Genomic DNA, 24,064 nt, shown 5'->3' with positions numbered 1-24,064 from the left:
TAAGCAATTTTATTGAACTAATTGGCTGGGGATCATTCACAAACATAACTGTGTTTTTAGAACCAAACCCCCCAAATGAAAATTTAGAAATACTTGAAAAGCTAAAAGAAGCAAGGATGAAGACACAATTTTTTACCCTTCCAGCAGGAGAGATTTTCTGGTAAAAGGTACAAAACAAACGATTAGCCTTTCTGTTGCACTTTTCAAACCCAGATTTTAAAATATTCAGGTTGGATGTTTCTCCTTTGAAAGAGTGGTAGGGCAGTGGCACAGGCTGCCCAGGGATGTGGTGGAGTCACCATCCATGGAGATGTTCAGGAAATGTTCAGATATTGTCCTAAGGGACATTGTTCAGTGGGAAATATTGGTGATAGATGAATGGTTGGATGATCTTGGAGGTCTTTTCCAACCTTGGTGATTCTATGATTCCATAATTTAAGTATTTTACAACAGAAGTCAAGCATCACTGGCCAGAAAAAACTGAACTCAAATGGCAGGATTACTTGGTGCCACTCTGCCAAAGATGTAACAGGAGAATTAAATGCTGAGAAGTGCCTTGTCTCTCAGTTGTCTGCATATCAGGGACTATACTGACTTTCACTCCTGTATTAACTATGCTGAGATAGTGAAAAGTGAAAAAATTCCATGTGCTTTGGACCCCAGTGGGGATCAGAAAACCATGCCTGCATTAATCAAGTGGCACTACCTAAACAAAATATATTGTTCTTTCCTAAGTTATCTTTACTATTATTTAATCATGCAATAAATGTATACTTGGCTTAGCCTTGAAAAATTGCTCTTTAGAATAGTTTATATATTGCAAGCACTATTTCTAAAGCCAAAGAACAGAGTTTTGCTGACAAAGGTTCCTCATGATCTGATCAACTCATGAAAATCTTGGGGATGTTGGACACATCTCCTTCTGGTTTTGTCAACACCAACATGCAGAGCAGCTGTAAGCTGTATCTGCAGAGTATTCACTGCACTCACAGTACCTCCATACCACCAAAGCTTTTTTACTTCAAATCTTTCTTTGTGTTTTTTTTTTTTTTTTTTTCCTAGAAACAATGCACACTCATGGATGTGTGAGTTAAAATACCATTAAATATTTACATTTTTTGACCACTCAGGAACTGGAGATGTTCCAGAAAGCACCGCTGAGCTACTCGGATGGCCTGAGACTACAGGTTTCCCAGTGCCTGGTCTGCCCACTCACCACAGATGGCAGTTACACCATGGAGAACCTCATTTCTCAACAAGGGCTTTGCAACATCACCATAGTTTGCCCAAATAATTTCTGTTCCATAATCAATGAGACAAAAATGCTCTAGCTGTAAAATGTCCACAACATTGCACAACACGTGGCCCAACAGCAGCTCTGGCATGCCGAGTTAGCACAGCTGGAAAATGTTTCAACCTCAGGACTGATCTTGTGTTGGCTTTGAAGGTAGGGAAGGGAGTGCCCCATTGTTGCAGTTGCTGTCCTTTGGCTGAAATGCTGAAACAAACTGTGTTTTCTTCTGCTGAGAGCTGTTTATCCCAACATAGATGTAGATACAAACAAACAGAAGATGGCTAGTGTTTTCAAAGCCCAAGTGTCGATCTCAGCTTCCCAATATGGTTCTCAGACTGCATAGGCCAAGCCCTGCCCATTCCAAACTTGGAAGTCACTAAGGATTTGTTTGTTTTTCTGTGCTATTCCCATACTTAAAATGTTTCCAAAAAATTAATCTTCATAGAATGGTTTGGGTTGGAAGGGACCTTAAAGCCCATCCAGTCCCATCACCTGCCATGGGCAGGGCTGCCACCCAGCAGCTCAGCTGCCCAGGGCCCCATCCAACCTGACCTTGTGTGCCTGCAGGGATGGGGCACCACAGCTTACAGGGGCAGCTGTGCCAGCGCCTCACCGCTTTCTGAGTAAAGCATTTCTTCCTCATATCTAATCTAATTTAATTTGCCAAAGGATGTCCAACTTCTGGACAAATGGAACTGAGTCTCCATTGAAATCAGCAGACCTGAGCTGCAGCTGACAGGATGCATGAAGGCAGAGTCCTCCTCTGAGAGACTTTATCTGTGGGATGAGTGATGCTCAGAGGTGAGTCTTCTGGCTGTGAGCCCATCCTGCAGCTAAACAAATCCTTCCTACCTTGTCTGGGTTTTTTCAATGTTTTGGTGGTATTTGGTATGGGCATAAAAGGTATGACCTAAAATCACCTAACACACCAGCTCATAAAACACTGATTTGTTGTCTAGTACAAAACAAGCATGAAACAAGGATCCATCCTAGTCATGCTCAGTGTTCAAGCAAGTCCTGCTGCTGGAAGGCGACTTTTTCCCTTTAAATCTGAAGACTGGGGTCATATATTATCACAAGAAGACTTTAGAGTCTGCAGTGCTGGTGGGAGTGTCAGGACAAGCTTGCAGAGTGCAGGGCTCACAGCCTCCTGCTGCTGAAAGACATTCATAGCTCCTATCAGCCCCCCCTTGACACTGGCTTCCCAGTGACAGCTGTCATTGGCAAAGTCCCATTCTACTGAAAGGCCCTGTGCAAACACAGAGCTGAACATCTGTCAGCGCTGCTTGCACACCACCAAGACCACTGCTGCTGCATTTTCTTTCTTTTTGCTATGTCTTTTAAGAAAAAGCTTACTTGCTTTAATTTCTACTTTCAATATTCATTTACATTTGTATTTTATATTCTATATTCTATTTACAAGCAGAATCTTCTTGACCATAATAACACGAAGCAGTGTTTTCCTGGGAAAGAACAAATAGTTAATTCTTTCCTGGCTGGCCCCAAGTGACTCCGTGTTCCCATTGCTTTTGAAATCACTGGAGTTTGCTTAGCCTGAAAGATTACAGCTATAGGAAAACTTACGTTTCAATGTTCTATTTTAAAAAGGAACAGCAGAATTTTTAAAATAGAATCGCTACTGTTTTTTTTTTTTCTGACTGTGGCATCTCCAGCCCAAGTACGTAGATGCGATTTCCAAAGCACTAAGAAATGTCTTAGGTCACATTTAAGGCGGGTCAGCCAAATCCAGGATCAGTGAAAAAATGACTTGTTCATCTGTTCTGGAATGAGACTTTTCTTCCCACCATTCTTAGTTATAAAGATATCTTTTGTGTGGTTGACACTAAATTTAAGCCCAGGCTGAGTGTATTTGTGAACTATCTACGCGCATTTTATGCATCAGCAGTGCATTGCTGGTAGGCTGCATACACAATTAGGGCTTTATGACTTTTGAAGTCATCTCATATAGATTTTTGCAGCAATAAAAGCCTGTGGTGGGATGGATGTTTTGCAGACCTACAGCCTGATTCTCCTGTGCGGTGTTGGTTTAGCTCCACTGCCTGCTGTGGCACCGATCCTCACACCACTTGAGCACCACAAGAACAGAAGAAGGAAACCCACCCTTCAGTGCAAGTCCAGGGAAGTTGAATCCTGCATAGCTCGCTCTTATTTCAGACCATAGCCCAGTGCAGAGTGGGCCTGGCAACAGAAGGAAACCTTGCAGGATGCTCCTTGCACCAAGCAGCTCACGCAGCATTGTCACCTTGTGAGGCCGTGTCGTGGGAGCTTCCAGGACACCAAATGTACAGGTGTGTGCATGAAAGTGAAGGGAACGTAAGGTGAGAATGTGCTCTTTTAATACATGCATAACTATTCTGTTAAAAAAAATAAATCCTCTCATAGCCTATTTCTTTCTTCACCAAAGCATTTGACTACTGCAATAGGATTGAAATAAGAGGAGCTGAACTTATACAGACTTACAGCAGCAGTTAATAGCAAAGGAAGGTCCTTGTGTAGCTGTTTCCTGGTGTTATAATGTTTTGATAACAATGGTACACAAAGGCTTGTTTTGTTTAGCGTGCGCCATGTCACTGCTTGTCAGACAAAGTCTCAATTCTGTAAGTCAAAGACAAAGTCTTGATTCTTTCAGTTCGAGGTAAAAGCCCTGGACAAATGTGTGACAGAAGTACAGATCTGGAATGTCTCAAACTGCAGAGGAATAAAGAAGGGGATTAGTATCAAATTCTACTTCCAACTATGACAGAAAAAAGGGACAGACAACAAATATGCACTTTCTAACTTGAAGGGCACATTTAGGAAAGATGTTTTTCCTCACCATTCCCTGGCTGATTCTGAAATCCTACTGATGAAAATACCTTTCCTGTTCTCTGCACACACTGCCTACCCCAGGCAGACCTGCCCTCACTGGGCTGGGCTTGGCTCACCCACTGCAGACAGTTTCCCTTCAAGAGGAGAGCAGCTTTGTTTACCAGCCCCAGGTGCAAACCTCATTAACTGATGTTTACTTCTTTTGTGTTTTCAGCTTTCAGTGAGGAGTCGGGTTAATGGATACTGAAGATGGTGGTAGCAGGGAGAATGGTATGGAAAATTCAGGAGCTGGTTTTACGTTTTCAGTTTTGAAGGCTCCTAGGCAAAATGGTTCAGAGCTGTTCAACTATGGAAAAAAAGGAAAAAAAAAGAAAAAGAATCCTTTTGTATAGGTTTTGGTTTGTTGTGTTTGCTAGGTTTTTTTTTTTCATGACAATGGGAAACAAAGTGTAGCCAAACTCCTGACATTTCAGGAGTTATAAATATTGCACCAAATTCTACTTCTGGCACTGGAAAATGCTTTCTTCTGTTGTTCAAAGTAACTCCAGATGCTGGTGTACTTAGTGTACTAAGCAAGCATGCGGACTGGAATGAAAAAACGAAGTAAATGAGTTTACATTCATCTATCAATATCCCTAAGGGATGGGCTGTTCAGACTGCCAAGTCTGCTCTGCGTATGCGTGCATAACTTCAGCAGGCCAGAGATTCCCACAGTGGAATCTCCCCCATGAACAGGGCTTCTCTGCTGCCGCAACCTGGTAGACGTGGTGACCACTCCCCTTCTGATTGTTCTCCATCTTCTGCAGGACTGGCAGAAAGAACTTTGCAAAGGACCTGGGTATTTTACATTTTAAATAGCTGTATATTTCACTGACTGCTGTCCCTCATTTGAAATAGTTCCAAGAAATGGGATTTTGACTGTACAAACAGCAGCAATTTCCATCCCAAACGCTGGAGTGATTTGATGCCCGTGAAAAAAGCAAACAAGGCACATGTGAGAGAAGAAACTACTATGGCCAATGTCCAGCATGTGTTAGAAATACATGTAAGAAAACAGAAGAGATGAGGGAAATCAAGTGATGAAGCAGCAGTGGAATCATAGAATCATTAAGGCTGGAAATGATCACTAAGTTCATCACTAAGTCTAACCACCAGCCCATCCCCAGCATACCCACTAACCCACATCCCTCAGTGCCAATGAGAGAAGCAAGCTGTGAGAAAGGGGTAAGCAGTGTTTTGCACAAAGTGACAAAATGTTCTTCACTCAGCAGTTATCCTCAACCGTGCCAGTGTCCCAGGCTAAGCAGCCCTCACTAAACTTGTCTGCACAAAGACTGACCCAAGCCAATGTCTTCTTTAAAGGAAAGCAAACAGGAGAGTGGGCACATTGACCTCTTTTAAGGCTGGAAGATTGCCACATATCCAAACTGTGTTTACAAACTCAGACCTTGGTATATTCTAGGACTTTAGGGCACCTCCTCTCTATTTCTGTCCTATAAAGAACGGGAAGTGACTAAGATCAGTGCCTTTTTCCCCTGCTCACCTCTGCTTACTGCAGCAATACAGCTGTGTTCCTCAGATTTTCTTGCTCAACCTCAGATTCCTTCATTCATCCTCAATTCAGCCTAAGGGAATGTCATTTGTGATGAATAAGAAACCTGGCAGCAGTGACATTTTCCTCTCTTTGTTCTGTGCAATCTAGGATGGGGTAAGTTATGATGATAAAACACAAGACCTTTATACCCATCACCCCCCTTCACCTCCCAGAGGGACGGCCAAAATGTACCTTGGCACCAGCACCAAAGACAAATGTCAATATGTTTCCCTGCTTGTTAGAAACAAAATGTTTCCCAGTGTCCACAGAGCCTTTACTCTGGGCTGCTGGGCTCCAGGCTGGACTTGTCCAGCCTGCGTCAGGCTGAGCTCCATGCTGCCAGGGTCTTGCTTTGGCAGAAGGTGCTGAGAGATCAGCTGGGATTCCTGGAGAATTCTGTGGAAATGTATGGGGACTCAAGTGTCCCTCTTTTACCAGCAGCAAGTTATGGAAGGGCCATGACAGGAGTGCCAGTGCTCATCACCCTCACAACATGCAGAGCCTTGGAGTCCACACTGTTTCTAGCTACCTGAATGTAACCATGGTGAAGACTCAGCTTTAGAGCAGTCCAGTAGTTCTTCTGCTTTACTAATAATATTTAGTATTATTTGACCTTAGCTTTGTTTTCCAGAATTCTGACAAGGAATACCATAACAAATATAGCAACATCTTCAGGAAAGAAAGAAATCCACGCATCTAATGCTGGATTACTTCTGTAACTATGAAGAATGATACAGCGATGACTAGCTACTGAATTTTATTTCAGAAGAATATTGATAGAAAATTAAGAATTATCACAGGAAAAGGGCTTACGTGCTCATTGATGCCTATGGGAAATGCTGATCACCTACACGCTTCAGTAATCCAGTGTATATGGGATATTTGTTGGATAATGCGAGTATTCCCTATGCAGTCATTTAACCTTCTCCACCCAAAAGCAGAAGCTAAGCCCATTTGTATCATTCCCACATCACTAGCTACAACAAAGCAGATGTTTCAGCGCATGTTTAGAAGGATTCTTCTCAGTCCAGTGGAAAGAAAAAATATCAGAGAGAAAGGCAGAATCATTCACCCTCCAGGAAATAATTATTTGGCTGCTGCGAGGCTATTTCTTCTCCCATGAGAGCAGATGCATGCAGTCAGCAATTAGTCAGAGTTTTCTTAATATCTGGGATAAAATCCTAGCAATCAAAGGGAGAATTGCTTTGGAGGGACATGTATGCTCAGTGCTGGGGTGATGAATAGCTGCCTAACCAATGTCAGATTAGAATGTGCATAGAAATATCCTGCTCACCAGAAGTGTGCTTAGTGGACTGCTGAGGGATGTCTTTGCTTCAGAAGACAGTAAATAAAGTTGGTTCTTGTGTCTCAAGATGTGAGCTGCTGACTGGCAGCTTGCAGAACTGGCAGCGTGCCTCCTTCATGTTTTACCATCCTTTCCTGTGTACCCTAGGACAGCTCAGAAACAGCAACAGAAAGCACCAGCAACACTGCTTATGTATACTTATGTACACTTCTGAATGTTGAGAGGTGACTGCCATGTACTGCAAGTACTGCACGCTTCCCCAAATCCATCCATTTTTTTGTTCCTCCATTGGGAATTGGACAGGTTTCAAATGAATGAATGCACAAAATGTGCTCTGCTGCTGTTGCTTCCAAAACAAACAAACAAAAAATGCTCAGAACTTACTGCTGGTGCAAAGGCTGTGCTTTAGCTTCCATGCAAAGACAACAAAATACAGCTCTGAGCTGTTGTACACAAGGTCAGCTTCGTTGTGATGTGCACAACTGTTCTGCTCCTCAAGAGGCTGAGTTCATTTCAAGTCCCGAAGGTAAACTTGGAGCCCTGTGCTGGCTTAACATACTGAAGCTATGAAGCTGAACTCCCTTATCCATGCAGCATACCCAGCAATGCTAGCAAGGGGGGGATCTTCATGTAAAATCTGGGTTTCTCTCATCACTGCTCATTATTGCACGTTCAGTAAGACAAGCAATCTTTGCAACTGTCATAACTTCCATCCCGCAACTACACCTAGGAGGAGATGTTTGTTAAACACCGAATTCCAGTTTCTGGGACAGTCAATGTGCTGGCAAGCCTCCTGCAGCGATATCTGGTGGCCAGTCATCAGTACATCCAATTGCGCATACTTGCAATTTGATCTTGACCAATGCAATTTCCTTTCCTTCTTTAGGAATTCTTTTACTGCCTTTATGCCCAAGGGATAGATAGAGAAGATAGCTGTATACGAACTGCTTCTAACTGTGAGGCTAATACCTCAGGGATGATTCTACTTCTGTTTATGGCCATACTCTGTTCTAAAAAGTCCATTGTAACAAACAGTGAAATTCAGCATTACAGAAAAAATGACAGCAACAAAAGAACAAAAACACAGGGAAATGTATTTTCATGTGTCCAAAAGGGCCCTTTTTGTAATTGATTAAGGTCACGGGCCTGTATGAGAGACTGTGGATTATCAATGGCAAAATGACATGCAAAAAGCTGTCATTTAGTAGGATGTGCCTCCTTTTACATTAGAGTGAATCACTGGTTTCCTTTAAAGACAATTTTGCACTGTTTAAGCATATAGAAAAGTAGATTTGAATTAGCTGGCTGTGGAAATGACTGTAACCATATATGTGATGCCAAGGGACAGGACAGCCCACCTCCCCAGTCACCGAGCATTGCAGAGCTCAGACTGTGCAGGGCAGAGAGAGGGATGTTGGCAAAAAACAGAAAGGTCTGAGGAAGCATTAGAGCTTTACTTTCAATAAAAGCATTGTTTTCAATTGTGATTCATACTTGTACGGTATCTGTAGAATGTCTTTTAGACACTTGGGTAGCTTAAGATCTTTTGGGAAGTTTAACATCTTTTTTTCAGCAGCCTTTGGATGGCAAAGCCATTCGTCTCAGAGACAATTTTTTTCCTGTGCTCTGTGAATTTCTGCGTGAGATTCATTGAAATGTTAACTGCCGGAAATGTCCATGGCCTTTCTCTGATTGGTTTCTCCAGCAAAGGTCAGGGCAGGCTGCCAGGACAGCTCGCCAACTGCACTGCTTTACAGACCTGCGTTCTCATTGACATCGCGACAGCAGTGGGCGACGGAGTGTTAGGAGAAAGCAGGCTGCAAAAGTGGGATCACATTTCTGGAGCAGATTTAATAGAGAGAAGGGCTAGGAAAGTTTTGTAAGATAGAGGAAACAAAACCTGATTTCTCCTCACCAGACTTCCAGTTCCAGGATGTAGATCAAATGACTCCTGCTTATGACACCTCCACCCCTAAACTGAAGGAATAAATGCCTGAAACCCCAACTTGTGTTACCAAATAAATGGCAAGATTATGGGATTCCTTATATGTGCTGCAGAGACTGCCCTCCTTCAGCTTTCTTCTCCTTAAGAAAAAAGCTAGGGTATCCAGTTCCTGTGCCCCCCTTGGTAGCATAGCCCCAGTTAACTCACAGAGACAGTTCTTGACACTCCAGAAAAGAGCAGATTTACAATTCTCTTTTCAGTCCCTGGCCTGGCACACGTGTGTTCTCATAGACTTGTCCATGACACCACCGAACTGCAGACTTTCCCACAGGATGCATGCCTCATGCTGTACAACAGGATAATCACACCCAGTGGCAGAAACAAATTAGCATAGCAATCTTAATCTGGTATTTCCTAATTTTCCTAATTTCCTTATCCTTCAATGTTCAGCCATGCTAATCTAAGCAATATTCTTTTACTGTAATTTCTGGACTCTGCTATTTAAATATACGTTTGTGTATCTCTCCATCTGTCTGTATCTGTTAATGTATCGACAAACACAAAAGAAAAAGATAAAAGTCGTTTGTTTTCAATTCTTTCAGAACCCTTTGATCTCTCCTTGCTTGTTTTAGCAGCTGCCCGACTGTTTTTTCTCGTATGTAAACTTCAAAGTCACTCAGAGGTCAAAGCTCGGATGAAGACAGACTGAGGAGAACAACAGCGGTGAGAACACACAATGTGGAGGAGCCAGGGATGTCAGTGGCAGCACATCGCCTCCTTCAAGGTGCTGGAGAAATGACCTACATCTTGAACGTGGCATGCCACCATCTGAGCATCTGATGTGGCTGTCGAGGTTTCTGTGCTCACTGGGAAATTGTCTCGCAGAAAAACGAAAGGCACAGCCACACTCTGCTGGACTTGACAAACTCTGGCTGGTCTTGGTTCAAGCAATCTGGAAATAGCTAAATAGATCACTGTGAAAATACTGGACAAAACAGCTTTTTCGTGGTTTGTGTTGAATGCAGAGGGCTTTGGGATTGGGTACAAGTTCGGATAGCAGTTACAATAGCATTTAAATTATTTCCCGCAGATGTATTAGCTTGCATCTGTTGCTTCTTCCACAGTAAATTCCCACAGGCACTGTGGGAAGAGAGCATCCTTCTGTAGTGCTGGGCCTCCCCACGAGGGCTAAGAAGGGTTTCAGGCTTAGGAAGTACTTGAGACGGTCCTGATACAAAGAGCACATCTAATGCGTGCCTTATTGTCTCTTGTTAACATAACCAGAAGCCACATTGTTCTCTGCTGCTTCTCACTCAACAACCTTTTTCTACTGGTTCCAAGCCATTTACCATCATTCTTTTCCTTAATGAGCTTCACATCAGTTTTCATTTTAGCTGAGAGAATTAATTTTCGGGCCAGTTTCAATGAATTTTGCAAGATTTAAAGTGATATTCACTTCTTCATTAGTGACTCTTCACCACTAACACAGCTCTGCTTACTCCTGATCTCCATGCCCCTACGCGTTAATGCAAAAGCAGAGAAGAAAAAAAAAAAAAAAAAAAAACACTGCGAGAGAAAAGAAAGAAAAAGTGTCACTGTGAGAAGAGAAAGTGTGAAGTGGCTTTGTGAAGAGCCACGTGGGTGCGAAGAGAAGCAACAGGGATGCAGGGAAAAGCAGCTGGAAAACAAGAGTGTGGAGAAAAAGGAGGCTAGGAGGAAAGGAAAGGGGAGCAGGAGTGGGAGGGGGGAGATTATGGATGGCCCCAAGGGAGGGGATGGGGTAATGGGCAGGAAGGAAAGCCAAATAAGGAGCACGGAGTCATGTAGTTTACGCAGTGAGAAAGAGATGGCCTTAGCAGCAGCACTTTGCAGTGCTGGTGGATTGCATGATGTGCACTCAGCTTGGAGTAGCTGTCGTGGTTCTTCAGGAGGCAGCCTAGGAAAGAAGATTACGGCTTCATTTGAATCAGTTCCTAACCCTTGGTCTCTCCATACAAAGGATGCTATAAAGGATGAGTATTGTGTTGCATTGAATGACAACTGGAGTGTGTTGGGGGTTTTGTGTGCATTGTCACTGATTCTAATGCCTTTTGTGTTGCGCCTGATGAAAACAAAGGTCAAGTACCAGCACATTCTGTTTTCTATGAGAGATTTAATTAAATCCGAAGGACAGAGGCAGAGTACTGGAAACCGCTACCATTGGGAAAGATGCTTCATTTTGTATTAGTGTTTTTCAATATCGGTCTGTCCGTAGCTGCTTTGTAATTCTGTCTTATTTTATTTTGGTGAGATGACAGGAGAATGAACATTTAAATATCCATCTGAGTCTTGCAGATGCTACTTTCTGCAAATAAAGCATTTGTTCTGTACAGGCTTGGAAACAGCTGCTCAGAAACAGAAAGGAAGCGCACTGAGAAGGATGGGACAATTTTGGAATGCAGTTTTGGTCCCAGCACTTTAGTGAGTGTAAATTGTAGGGCTTGAAATGGACCGGGCTGTATAAGATTTTATTATACTTTAGTGACAATAAAATCAAACCTGAGAGTTTCAGCAATTAATAGCACACTGCTAATGACAGCATGCTCGTGAATAACCCGAGTAAACTGCCCAGCTAACTGCATCGTGAAAGGCTCAGAAATCACCAAATGGCAAACACTTTTCCCTTTTTGCTATCACACTGCCTGCTTTCGCACGAGCTGCCAACTTGTGCTCATGCTGGATTCCTTGGTCCGTGTTTCAAGATAGGTCAGATGGGTAGCCTGGAGATTTAGATTAGCTGTCAGGGGAAATTTTTAAATGAGAGGCCATCAAAGCACTAGAACAGGTGGCTCACAGGGGTTGCAGGTGCCCCATCCCTGGAGGCGCTCAAGGCCAGGTTGGATGGGCCCCTGGGCAGCTGAGCTGCTGGGTGGAAGCCCTGCTCACGGCACGGGGTGGGACTGGGTGGGCTTTAAGATCTTTCCATCCCAAAACCATTCTGTGGTTCTATGATATCAAAATACAATTGTATTAGGATACTACACTTTAGAGGGTTTCAGTTTTGCCATACTACCCTTTTTGTTGTTTTCATGAAATAAAATATTGAGAAATAAAATATTGAAACTGAGCACAGTTAATTTCTGATGGATACAAAACATGAGATCCCACACCATAACTCCACTTCAGCACACACTGATCCTTCAGCTTAGCAGGTGATAAGGCAGGAATTTGCATTCAGCTGGTGATAAGGCAGCAAGGATCTACCTCTGGAGCATGGGGAGTCATTGTGCAGATTTGGCAGCACAGGCATACAGACTCAGGAAGATAGACAGGATGAAGTCATATGTCTACAGGCGCAAGAAACCATCCAGTTTACCCACAGTTTTGAAATGTTGTATGAGTAATGCAGCTATGTCTCCCAGTGTAGGATTTTGTCTTGTAGACTGCAACAAGATTTTCCAAGAGATGTGGGAAGACTAAAGGATTGGACATACGCAGCAGGTCACGCTCCATCATTACATGCTCTGATGGGGAATGGCCCTTCAGAGCACAAGTACAAGTGGGGATGTATTCAGGGGGGACAGCCCCTATGACACCATTACATTTCACATAGTAATGTATCTCTCACGTGGCAGAGCCCCTAGTTCCAGGCTGATTTGCTCTTCCAATGCTCTGTTTTTAATGAATGTGCTGTTGCATGGTACTGACAGTGGGCTGCCATGCTCTCTGCACAGCTCTGTACCACTGTGCAGACATCTAAGCCTGCAGACATGATTCATTTTGGGGAGTCTGCACACAGTGTTTTGCAACAGCCTGGTCAGGACGTGACAAAGCCAGCAGTGTGCTCAGAACAACGCAGTGGCCTCAGGCGCTTACAGACAACAAACCTGGCCAAGAGCAGATTGTCTCCCCTAGCGCATGGGGCTCTGAGCAACCTGATGTAGCAGTAGATGTCCCTGTTCACTGCAGGGGAGTTTGACTAGATGGCCTTTAATGGTCCCTTCCAACTCAAATGATTCATCATTCTATGATTTTCCCTGTTTCCTCCTTGTATTGTGTTACCATCATGGTGCATTTGATGGCTGATCACTGCACCTCTTCCATTTCAGTGAGACCGAGCAAGTTGTCAACTTGCATGACTCAAGTCCTACACGCAGTCGGCATTTCCAGTTGACAAGATGCGGGACATGTATGCTCTCCGTGAGAGATGCTGTTTGCAAAACCGATTTAGAGACAGACGCAATTACTTCTGGACAAGCGATAAGGTTACAACATTTCAGTGCTTTTCAGGAATGACTCAAGGAGGAAATGGGAAGCTAACCAAAGATAATCATACGGTCATCAAATAGAAAAAATATTGGCCATAAGGCATTCTTGCCATTCTTACCCACAGCGCAGATAACATCAGTGACCACTGACGGCTACAACTGAATGAATTTTCATAGTTAGTTGGATTTAGATTTTTAACTGCTGTACTCAAAGTATCAACATTACAAGGAGCCAAGCTATTGTGGAGCCTGGGTTTTTTTAAGTGAAAAATTCTTCTGCTTATCTGGTTTTCAGTTCCTGGCCCTCCTTTGCAGTGGCCATCATTTTGTCCTCCTGTAAGGACAGTGACACTGTCTTATCTGTGCCGTACAGTGCCTGCAGGAACTCAGCACACGCCAGCACAGATGTGATTGTGCAATGCAGCTGGATATAACAGCTGCACAAAGCTGCAGCAACACGGCTTTGGGGCTTAACAAGCAACGAGGTGTTCCCAGACACTGATTTCTCCACTGCTGGTAACCCAGATAGCTAGCTAGAAACTAGCCTAAATGAGCCTGCAGGTGCAGTGCAGTAATTCTCTCCTAAGCAAATGTGTTTGTAGGTAAAAGGACAGACTCCTAGTCTTGCCACAAGTTTTTTCAGGCCTGAGGTAGGAGAATGCAACTGCTGCTACTTCAGCATTGCACCATCACATCTGCCAAGTGCAGTGCTGACGTGGTCAGAATTACTGTAGACGTTTTACAGCACAGATAGCATAATGAATACGAAGTCATAGCATGGCCACAGCAGTGGAGCACTGGGAACTACTTAAAATTAGATAAACACAAAGCATTTTCACTAAAACAAACCTGGACTCCATAATGGTTTGGATGTAATATTTGTGGTTTCAGTAATTTGTTGAAAAGCACTTACTTTCTGTTCCGAACTACTTCAGGGTTTCACAGAATCACAGAATCACAGAAACACTGAAGTTGGAATAGACCCACAAGATCATCCAGTCCAACCATTCACCTGTCACCAATAGTTCTCACTAAACCATGTCCCTCAACACAAAATCCAAAGGTTCCTTGAATGTTTCATGAAGGTTGGCCACACAAAGAGGAATAAGGATTACAGATATATAATAACAGAGCATAACAAAACACCACTTTTGCTTAGGCATTTCATGGCTACCTCTTTGGTTCATAAGACTCAAAGGAAAGCTCTGCTCATCACCCAACCTTTCACTGCTTTGGTAACCGTGCTACAGCACTGTGGGGGAGTGATCTGGCAAGCATTTTTGTGGCCACAGGCCACGAGTGAGTCAATCAGCTTGTAATTTTTTTTAATGGAGTGCTCTACAGGACAGCCTCATCTATCCTGCCATCCCACTGTGATATTTTACGAGTGTTATTACAAAACTGCTCTGAAGGGCGGACATGAATTTTCAGGAGATTGCAGCACAAGGTTTGGACAGAAGATTTTAAGGTAATTCCACCCTTAAAAAAGCTTCTCTCTGACACAGTCACTTCAGAAACAAGAGATTGCAGATAAAATGTAGAGCACATAAAGTGAAGTTCATGCAAATATTTTGGATCATTTCTGAGCTTCGCCAGGCCCAGCAGACAGGCAGTTGGTGACCTGTGGAAGAAGCAGACTGAACAGGCTTGTTTTTCCCTCTGCCCGAGAAACTGCTGCTGGGGAGGGATGACTGTGAGTGTACACCACTTTTGAGATGGACCTGAGGAGGACGAGAGCTCCTAGCCTTAGGTCCATCACTTTGTCATGTTTTGCTCTCATCAGATGAAGAAGCTATGAGCCTTTGTCTTTGTTCTGAATCAGTTTAAGGCAGTGCTTCTGACCTGAAGTTATCAGTGTAACAACAGGATAAACTGCTATAAAATTACCGCCTTTCAAGTATTCAAAGCTGAATTACCCAACGTGCTGTTTTGCAACAAGAAGTAGGAAGTTTAATGTCTTTTATCTTTGAGGAGGGGAAGGAGAGAAGAAAAAGCGAGATTAACTCTTTGATTTTAGACCTGAGGAAGTGTTCTCATACTTTAGAACTACTTCATGTTCTGCCTATGATCACACCTATAGAGCTTCCATTTATAGCTTTGGACAATTATGGCCAAATGAAAACAGGATAAAGACCAAATGAAAATTCTCTCAGAATTTTAGGACTGCATTCCCTTGAATCTTACAGATGTGCTCTAAGAGTAATAGAGCTCCAGAAACATGACAACAGAGTGCTAGTGCTGGTGTAAATAACAGTAAGTCAACTATCCATAGTGGCACGAAATGAACAGAAGAATTTGAAAACGTCCTGAGTGTGAGCAAAATGACTAAGTCAGCTTCTGTGATTTAGTTATTAAAAACCACCAGAAACTGCTGATTCTTTTATAATTCATGTGATTTCAGTGAGTTCACATTATTCGTTGGTGACAAAGCTTTTAAAAACTGTTTTTTAGTATCTCACTTGAGTGCTTTCAGTTTAAAGCCCAGAAGCAAGAAAAAAAACATATGCAATCACATGAAGCTTCTTGATATTAGAAGTTGCCTGTATCTTGTCTTGCAAAACTTTATATTGTGATGAGTATCAACTGCCATTCTGCCTACAGAACGGATGCTCAAAGCCAGCTCCAGTTATTCCAGCAAAGCTATGAAATGTGCAATTTAGAAGTTAATTATCTGCCAAAGTCTGAAACAGTTAAATATTTTCCAGGCCCAAGATAAAAACATAGCTTTTTATGGATTTGACATAGTCTTCAGCAAAAGAGCAAAGCATTTAGAGGCAGTGCAGGTATTTAGGACAATATACATGAGGTAAACAGGGAGAATCAAAGCTAGTTTACTTTTAAACTCAGCCCAGTTTACTTTTCAACTTTTGTCTTCAGAAGAACAACTATTTGAGTGAGGACTGGCAAACTCCAACCACAGGAAATATGATACGAATATGTGGGTCAAGTAGGAGTAAGGTGGGGTGGGAGAAAATTGTTCTGGAAGAGAGCCTGAGAAGAGGAACTGAGGAAATGGGAAGAACAATTCTTAATGTTGTAGATGATTCATGGCTAACAAATGAACAGCAGGTCAGACTCACGATAGCTTAATGTACAAAGAGGTCTGTAAAGACAGTAATCACTTTACTCATGGAATAAAAAAAGAAATAATTCTCTGTTGTTTATATCCTGATAGGTGATGCCATCAGGAGATTAATTTTTAGTTCCTGCTTTAATATACTCCTAACTTTCTGAAATCTTTATTTTCTTTCAGGCTAAAGTTTTCCATGCTTGGGGCTTGGGGCTTTGCTTTTCTTTTCTTTTCTTTTTTTTTTTTTTTTGACTGAGAGTTGAATTTGTTGAAAATTTCAAGCCGAAAGTACTTTTTAAGCTTCAGGACAGTGAAAATAAAAAGCCTTTTCCCAAGGTAAGAGACAAATTTCTGGCATCTGTACCCTTGAAGTGGCTGCAGTGGGAAATCAGGATTTGCCATGGAATCAGTCCTTCTTGAGGTATGAAACTTTCAGCATTCCAGTGAAATTTTGTTTTGATTTGATTTTAAATTGCTTTGTAAGCTTTTGCTATACATTGGCCCCAGGCTTTTTCTACTCCTTTAAAGCATAAGAGGAAAGGGAGCCCATGCCATAACTGCAGTCGTGGTCTACATTGGCCTGAGCCATCTGGAGACCAGATATTTACCCAGTGGATTGCTATCTACGGATTTGCAGCTCTCCTCCTTTCCAGATAGAGCAAAAGTTGCTTTGGGAGGGCTTATGCTGTTTATGCAACATGCAACTCTGCCCTTGTCTGCTAGCAGCAGACAACATCTGTGTTTGCACTGGAGCAGACCATTCCATTGAGTTTCCTTCCTGGCTTGCAACAGTTTCTTCTCAAACCTCTCCCTCCCCAAATCCTGACCAAACCTGTCCACGGCAACACTTCTGAAAGGTGACTGGTTGTTTTTTTTTTTTCCTCCTATTTCTTGCTCATTCAAGAGAACAACAAAGATCCAGGAGATCTGTTTCTCATTCATCACTCACCATATACAAGCTGCATAGTCATGTAACTGGAGCCCTCCATGTCTATTAATGCCAGTGACACATATTTTGCAATGTTTGACCATCTACAGATGTTTGAAAGATTCTACTTCCACTGAGTATAGCCATGCCAAATTCCCCTTTTTACTGATCATATCCCAATTTGTCTTCAATTGCTAATATTTTTTATTCTCTAGGCAACTTCTATTCTCTTCTGTTTTTATTCTGTTTTCATTCTTACATTTTCCCTCATCCTGCAAGAACCAAAAATGCCTCATTTTCTTGTACAAAGCAGTATGAATGATATCTGTAGTCTTTCTTTGTTTTCTCTCTCCCATTGGTACAATTTCGTAACTGTTCACTACTTGAACCTACAGTCTGTAATTCCTTCAGGAGTTTTACCAGCATGCAGCCTGCAAGGGAAGCCTCTTGGGGTTACCTGGAGCTTCCTGGAGCTACCAGCATCCACCCCTTAACGTAGTCTTTTTCACATTTTGCAGGTACACTAAGCCCAGCATTGGTGTGAGTCTTTCATTACCTAAAGTCAGTTCAGTTATGCTGATGCACCATTGGTCCTTGCCTGAAATGCTGAGAGCTGCTGCAAAAGGCCTTTCTGGTGCACAGATGAGCTTTCGCTACGGCAAAACATTTTGCCTAAGGAGGGTGTTTGTTGACCACAGCTTTCATCTCAGAGCTTTAAGAAATACTGGCCTGTGCTGCTAAGTGCCCTGAAGGCTTGAGTTGTGGTGAACCTGACTCAGTACCATACGGCAAGCAAGGAAAAAGGGTGGTGGACCAAAGTCTGGCTTCATGTAACATGATTAACTGTTCTAGGTTTCACGTTGACTAAGTAGGAAGTTGAATGTGAAGGCAGATCCCACATTACCCGACTTGGCTGAATATGGTGAACAAGATTTAGACTCATTTTTACCTTGTGTAACTCCTGTAAGTCAAGAGTTACATCAGAAGTTAATGAGTCTTCTATTCTCTCTTTCTATGAGCATTTTTAAAGGTACACACTTGGTGACTTAAGAAATTGAGACAGCCTTTGGTTTTACAACAAGGCATTTAGTTTAGTCTTTCTTAGCTTCTTCATGTGAGGATGGGGAGAACAGTGCCCGCCCAGAGAGGGCCCAGCTAATATTTGGCTATTGAAACCCATTGTGATTAACAGTCTTATCACATACTCCAGCATTAGTGACTTCATGCTTTTCAAGAGAGAGAGAAAAAAGATTTTTTAGGCTTGCATACTTCATCAGCTCAGTATTACTGGGTCATACGTGTATTGAGTAATTTCCTTTCACTCATCAAGATAGTTACATTCAGAAATACAGGATACAGCAAAAGCAGGAAGATGAAATTGTCCAGTATTAGTTTGTGTGTTATCAGGAAGCAAAAACAAACTAAGATGTGTTCACTGCATTATAGCTGCTAATCTAGGATGGAACTTCATATGGTTTCTAAGGGGGCACTGCTAGAAATACATAAGTTCCTTGTCACACAGATACACTGAGTGCAGCTTGTGAAAAAATGTTTGAGGAGCCAAGCATGTGAATGAGTGTTCACTGGATTAGAATCTATTATACTACATGGAATGCCCCATCCTTGGAGGCATTCCAGGCCAGGCTGGATGTGGCTCTGGGCAGCCTGGTCTGGTGGTTGGCGACCCTGCACATAGCAGGGGGGTTGAAACTACATGATCATTGTGGTCCTTTTCAACACAGACCATTCTGTGATTCTATGATGATTCTATGATTACACTCATGAGTTACAATGTGAGCATTTTATCACAGCAGACACGTTTAACCCATAACTATTTTTAAAATTAGCATTTATTTTCTCTTTTGCTTCCCTTGATGTTTTCAAAGCAGGGCTCAGTTTTCTAGTCAGCTCGTTGAAGCTCTTCCCACGCAAATTCTGTGGCATTTTGAGACAGACATACATTTTTAGTCTACCATACTCATGAGAAAAGCTCAATCTGATGGAGATGTTCAAAATATACTCTGTTTGCATGCAGCTGAGCATACACACAGAAGCTTCCCTCACGAGGAACACTGGAGGAGGTACTGGGCTATACTGCTATTGTGGCAAAATCATTCACAATGTGTGAGCTCAGGCCTTCCCAGTGCTCAGCTCTCCTACCTGAGAAGGTGTCAAGCCAAGGGATGGTGCTCCTCTCTGAGTGTTGTTTTGGAGCTGGGTCACTGAAAAAAGCAATGCAAGATGCATTGGACAAGTGACTACTTGCCTTGACTACTGCGTTCATTTTCAGGCCCCTCACTACAAGAAAGACATCAAGGGCACTGGAGAATGTTCAGAGAAAGGCAGTGAAGCTGTGGGAGGTCAGGAGCACAAGCATTACGAGTGGAGTGGCTGAGGGAGCTGGGATCATTCAGTCTGGAGAAGAGAAGGCTCAAGGGAGACCTTATCCCTCTCTACAACTCTCTGAATGGAGGTTGTGGCGAGGTGGGGGTCAGCATCTTCTCCCACATAAGCAGTGATGGGATGAGAAGGAATGGCCTCAAGTTGTGCCAGGGGAGCTTCAGGTTGGATATCAGGAGAAATGTCTTCTCAGAAAGAGCGGTGAGGCACTGGCACAGCTGCCCAGGAGCTGGGTGTAGTCACTGTCCTGGGGGTGTACAAGAACCATGTGCACGTGGCACTGAGAGAAATGATTTTGCGGGTGCTATTGGTGGTAGGTGGATAGTGAACAAGATGATCTTAGAGGTCTTTTCCAAACGTAATGATTCCATAATTTCCTTGCAAAACTGCTGACGTGCAGTGAAGAGTTGAGCCCGCACTCTGCTGGGTGCCTAAATGCACCATGACAAGTTCCACATCGTTCCACGGCTATTTTTACCCTGTTTAATATCAAGGCTGCAAGCAGCACTTCTTTCTCTAAGCAGGCAGTGAATATCCACGGTGGAACAGCGGACACGCCCAAGTGCTTGGCTACGGACCGCTTGTTTCTCAGCCACAGCTGTGGAAACAACACGCAGAGCTAACGATTGAAGCACCCTCGCTGCCCCAGCCCCGTGGGCAGCAGCACCACGCACGACCACCTGCGCGACCCGTCGCTGACGCAGCCCCGCCCGTAACCGCCCGCCCCTAACCGCCGTTCCGCACGCGCCCTCCCCACCCTCCGCGCGCCGCCGCCGCAAGCCCCGCCCATCTCCTTCCCGGGCCCCGCGGGCACGGCGCGCGCGCGCCCCCACCGACCGTTGGGCGGCGGAGAAGGAACGCCGCCCCCGCCTCGCGCGCGCATACCTTCCGCCTCCTTCCTCCCGCGCGTGCGTGCTTGCGCATCCGTGGCGGGCGCCCCATCCTGCCTTCACTGTTCAAACAGGAAAGGCGGACATGTTGGTGCCGCTCGCGGCTTCGTTCGCAGCCGGACCTCGCGCTCTGCCCTCCCCGTGAGCCACCTCCTTCCTTCCTGCCTCTCACGCCGCTCGGTCCCGGGGCGGCCCGGGCTGCGGCAGGTCGAGGAGCGGCGGCGAGCGGTGAAGAAGAAGAGGAAGGAAGGAAGGAAGGAAGGAAGATGCCGTTATCGCCTCTCCGCCGCTGAAGCGCTCCCGCGGGGCGCTGCTGGCACGGCCCAGGAGAGGGGCGGCGTGCCCCGCGCTACCTGCGCCCATGGACGGAGCGAGCCCGAGGCACTGAGGCGCGGCGCCGGGAGGGCCGTCCTGCCTTGCGGGTCGTTTTGCTTCGCGCCGCGCTCCTCCGATCCCCCTTTCCTCGTCTCGTCGCCGCTTCTTCGGGCTTCCCGGACCCGGACGCTGCTGCTGCGGGGCGAGAAGGAGGAACCGCTACGCTGCTGCCGGCGCGGCCGCCCGGCCGCGGGAATGAGGCCGCTGCGGCGCGGGGGCCCGCGCGGAGGCGGGAGGGCGCGGAGAGCCGCGGCGGGGCTGTGAGCGGCGGGAGCGCCCGCGGCGCTCTGCTCCCTCGGCGCGGCGCGGGGACTCGCCCGGAGACCGCCGTGATTGAAGGGACTGCGCAGGAAGCGCTCCGCAGCCCCGCGTAGGCTCTGCGGTTTCTCTTTTGTGCGTGCTGGTTCCTGTTTTTGTTGTTTTGGTTTTGGGTTTTTTTTTTTTTTTTTTCCGTTTTTAAATTTTTTTATATGTTTTCCTTTTTCGTTGTTTTTTTTTTTTTTTTTTTTTTAACGTTTGATCTGGAATAAGGGAAGCTTTTTAATCGTCGGAAACATGTCGACGGGAGAAAGTTTTGAGTCTCGGTTTGAAAAAATCGACGGGACTTTAAAGGATCCCAAATCCGAAGTGAACGTGGACTGTTTGCTGGTAAGTGAGGGGTGACGGTGGGCCCTGGGGCCTTCTCTCCTATTTCCCTTCCAGGTGGCATCGCATCGTGCCTGCCTGATTCGTGGCCCTGTGCCCGTCCTGTGTGCAGGCAGACAGCTTTGGTGTGATCCACTGATCATTGAGCAAGGTCCTCTTCCAGTGAGGCGCTGGCACAGCTGCCCATGTAAGCTGTGGTGCCCCATCCCTGCAGGTGCTCAAGGCCGGGTTGGATGGGGCCCTGGGCAGCCGAGCTGCTGGGTGGCAGCCCTGCCCATGGCACGGGGTGGGCTTTAAGGTCCCTTCTAAAAGAGTTATTCTGTGCTTCTATGGTTCTCTTAGAGCTGCAGTACTTTATTACAGCATGACTTCTCCCTCTTGACATTTTGCTGTGAATAACACAGCTGAAGGATTAAGGTGCCCTTGCAGGTGCGGCAGTACTCAAAGCAGAGGGGCTAAGTGCACGCTGAACTATTTGCTGTGCTAGGTCTGAGGTTCACAGCTGCCTGCTAGTTGTTTCCCTGTTTCCCACACCTCATGGCTCAGTGGCTCTCTGGTGCTTTCAGTGTTGTAACTGCATCATGAACGAGCAAATGTAACACATCCTGACATAAAATCAATGCCGTTTGACAGTTGCTTGCACAAAAGCAGATGATGTTTCAGTTCTGGCTATAAAAAGTATCAAAACATGCGCCAAATCCAGCCAGTTTGGGATGTGGATGGATTCTTGGATATGCCTAAAGATATCCTCAAGTAGCGTGGGTTTCCCTTTTGTGCCAAGCTAGTGAATTTCTCTGTAGGAAGTGATAAAAGTTAGGAAGTGTGTAGGTGGCTCCCCATCTCCCCCTTCTCCTGTCTCAAAGAGAACCAGTCAATGGGGTTTGTTCCTAGCGTGAACTCTGACATTTGGGGGAGGGGGTTAGAGGAGGGGATGGTTCTTAGTTCTTCATCCTCTGTAGCATGGGTTTTAGCGTGTAGCTCGCTTGAGTGTAAAGCAGTGGAGAGATGAAAATCTCATGAAAGACTGTGCACAGGTTCATGGCAGCATGCTCTCTGTTCAGCTGATTGGTGATGCTGAGGTGCTGACAGGTCAGACTTGCCTCCCTGGACCAAAGCAATACCTTGTGGATGCTGTTGCCACGAAGGAAAACAGCACTGCATCTTCCAGGCAGCTTACTGCTTTGGTTCTAGTTTATGTGAACCATAGCTGATGAGAACAGAGATGATGCTTAGGATATTGCTTACTCCATTGTGATGACTTAAGCCAGCACTGTCAAATCCTATGTTTTTATACTCAGCATCTACTAATAGAAGTCAAGGGTACACAACCATGTCTGGATTTGGACAGTAACTGTGACTCAGTCTGCTAGTGTGTGCGTTGGTCCTGCTATGGAAGCTTTCCCACAGTAGCACTAAAGAGGCTGCAGATAGCGAGCATGCAATTGATATAGTTTCTAACTGTATTCCTTGATCTCAGCAGTTTAAGGATTTATTTCCTTTTTAGTTACATTAGTCGCTATTTGGAGCTGAGCTGTAGTCAGGTTGGGAATGAACTTGTTGGGATGTTTCGTGTCATGCTTCTGTCAAGTTTTGAAACTTATGTTTGCCCCTTTAGTCTTAAGAATGACCTTTGAAGTTAGTTTTTTTTTACTCAGTTTTCTGAAGTTTCTGGCATATGTTTGAGTATTCTTTTAAAAGTAGCTTCAAATGTTATAATCATCAGTATTATTACTATTGTTAGCCCTCATTACAGATAATGTTGTCTTACAATAATGCCAATTTAAAAAAGTGCTTTGAAGAAATCATCTGATAGATTAACTTTGTGTTTGGTTACTGTATTGCTCTTTTTTAAAATCTTTCCTCAGTTCTAAGGCTTTTTTCCACAGAATTGAAGCGTGTAACCCTTTCTTAAATAGTCAAAGTACTTTACACCTCTTCTTAGTGTGATTCACACTGCAAGCATTGTTCTTTGCTCTAGGCTTATATTTAAATTCATAATCTATATGGTTATTTTTTGAAGGAAGAAAAGCTTATGTGCATTTGGTCTGCACCTGAGGTACTTCTGTGAGATGAGCCCATTTCCTTAGGCTAGACAAACTTGTACCAGCTCTCTAGACCTGATATGTAAATAAAAATACTGTTTTTTTATGATCAGACTTGATACAAAAAAAAGTGTATCCATTTTTATGATACCTGTTATATCTTAAAAACCTTTATTTCTTTTGAGAAAAGACACAAATTGGTGTCATGTAGTGTTTTCACACTTTCTCATCAGTAGTGTTAGCTAACTCTTAATCATCTATTGCATGAATGCTTTAAATTCAGCTTCCAGTATTCGAGATGTGTGGGCTTAAAAATGCTGGGGTTTCTTTAGTTTGAAGGAACTTATGTTGCGCTTCTTAGTCCCTGGTCAGCCTGTAGTTCTTGTATAGATATGGAGTAACCTGAACAGCGGTTTTGTGATCTTTTTTTGTGAGTCTGTGTGAATGTCCCAAGGTAGTTTCTGTGTGCTTCAAGTATCCTAAATTTATACGTATACTA

The 24,064-nt window shown here is 44.2% G+C and overlaps 2 protein-coding genes and 1 long non-coding RNA gene across 7 annotated transcripts in view; 1 reads left to right on the top strand and 2 right to left on the bottom strand.

Annotated features, from left to right (window-relative positions):
* Window positions 1–21,122, bottom strand: part of GREB1L (GREB1 like retinoic acid receptor coactivator) — a 160,442-nt gene extending 139,320 nt beyond the window's left edge. For all 3 annotated transcript variants that reach the window (XM_090137444.1, XM_090137447.1, XM_090137438.1), the window contains exon 1: window positions 20,499–21,122. Coding sequence is in view for 2 of the 3 variants with exons in the window: in XM_090137447.1 (XP_089993573.1) it covers window positions 20,499–20,555 (57 nt within the window). In the remaining variant the exon portion in view is untranslated. The remainder of the gene's footprint in view (window positions 1–20,498) is intronic.
* LOC149918561 (uncharacterized) lies at window positions 1,029–20,400 on the bottom strand. The gene is made up of 2 exons (XR_016465127.1): window positions 19,374–20,400; window positions 1,029–19,148 (listed from the first exon to the last, which is right to left on the bottom strand). It is a non-coding gene; the product is annotated as an uncharacterized LOC149918561 (long non-coding RNA).
* A 79-nt stretch (window positions 21,123–21,201) lies between the features above and the next one.
* Window positions 21,202–24,064, top strand: part of ROCK1 (Rho associated coiled-coil containing protein kinase 1) — an 81,891-nt gene continuing 79,028 nt past the window's right edge. For all 3 annotated transcript variants that reach the window (XM_031612855.2, XM_031612857.2, XM_090137448.1), the window contains exon 1: window positions 21,202–21,526. In XM_031612855.2, the coding sequence (XP_031468715.2) occupies window positions 21,434–21,526 (93 nt within the window). In that variant the 5' untranslated portion in view covers window positions 21,202–21,433. The remainder of the gene's footprint in view (window positions 21,527–24,064) is intronic.

This window comes from Phasianus colchicus, chromosome 3, assembly GCF_987193195.1.
Source record: "Phasianus colchicus chromosome 3, bPhaCol1.hap1.1, whole genome shotgun sequence".
In the NCBI taxonomy this organism is placed as follows: domain Eukaryota; kingdom Metazoa; phylum Chordata; class Aves; order Galliformes; family Phasianidae; genus Phasianus; species Phasianus colchicus.
This window is presented reverse-complemented; position numbering and strand designations above follow the sequence as displayed.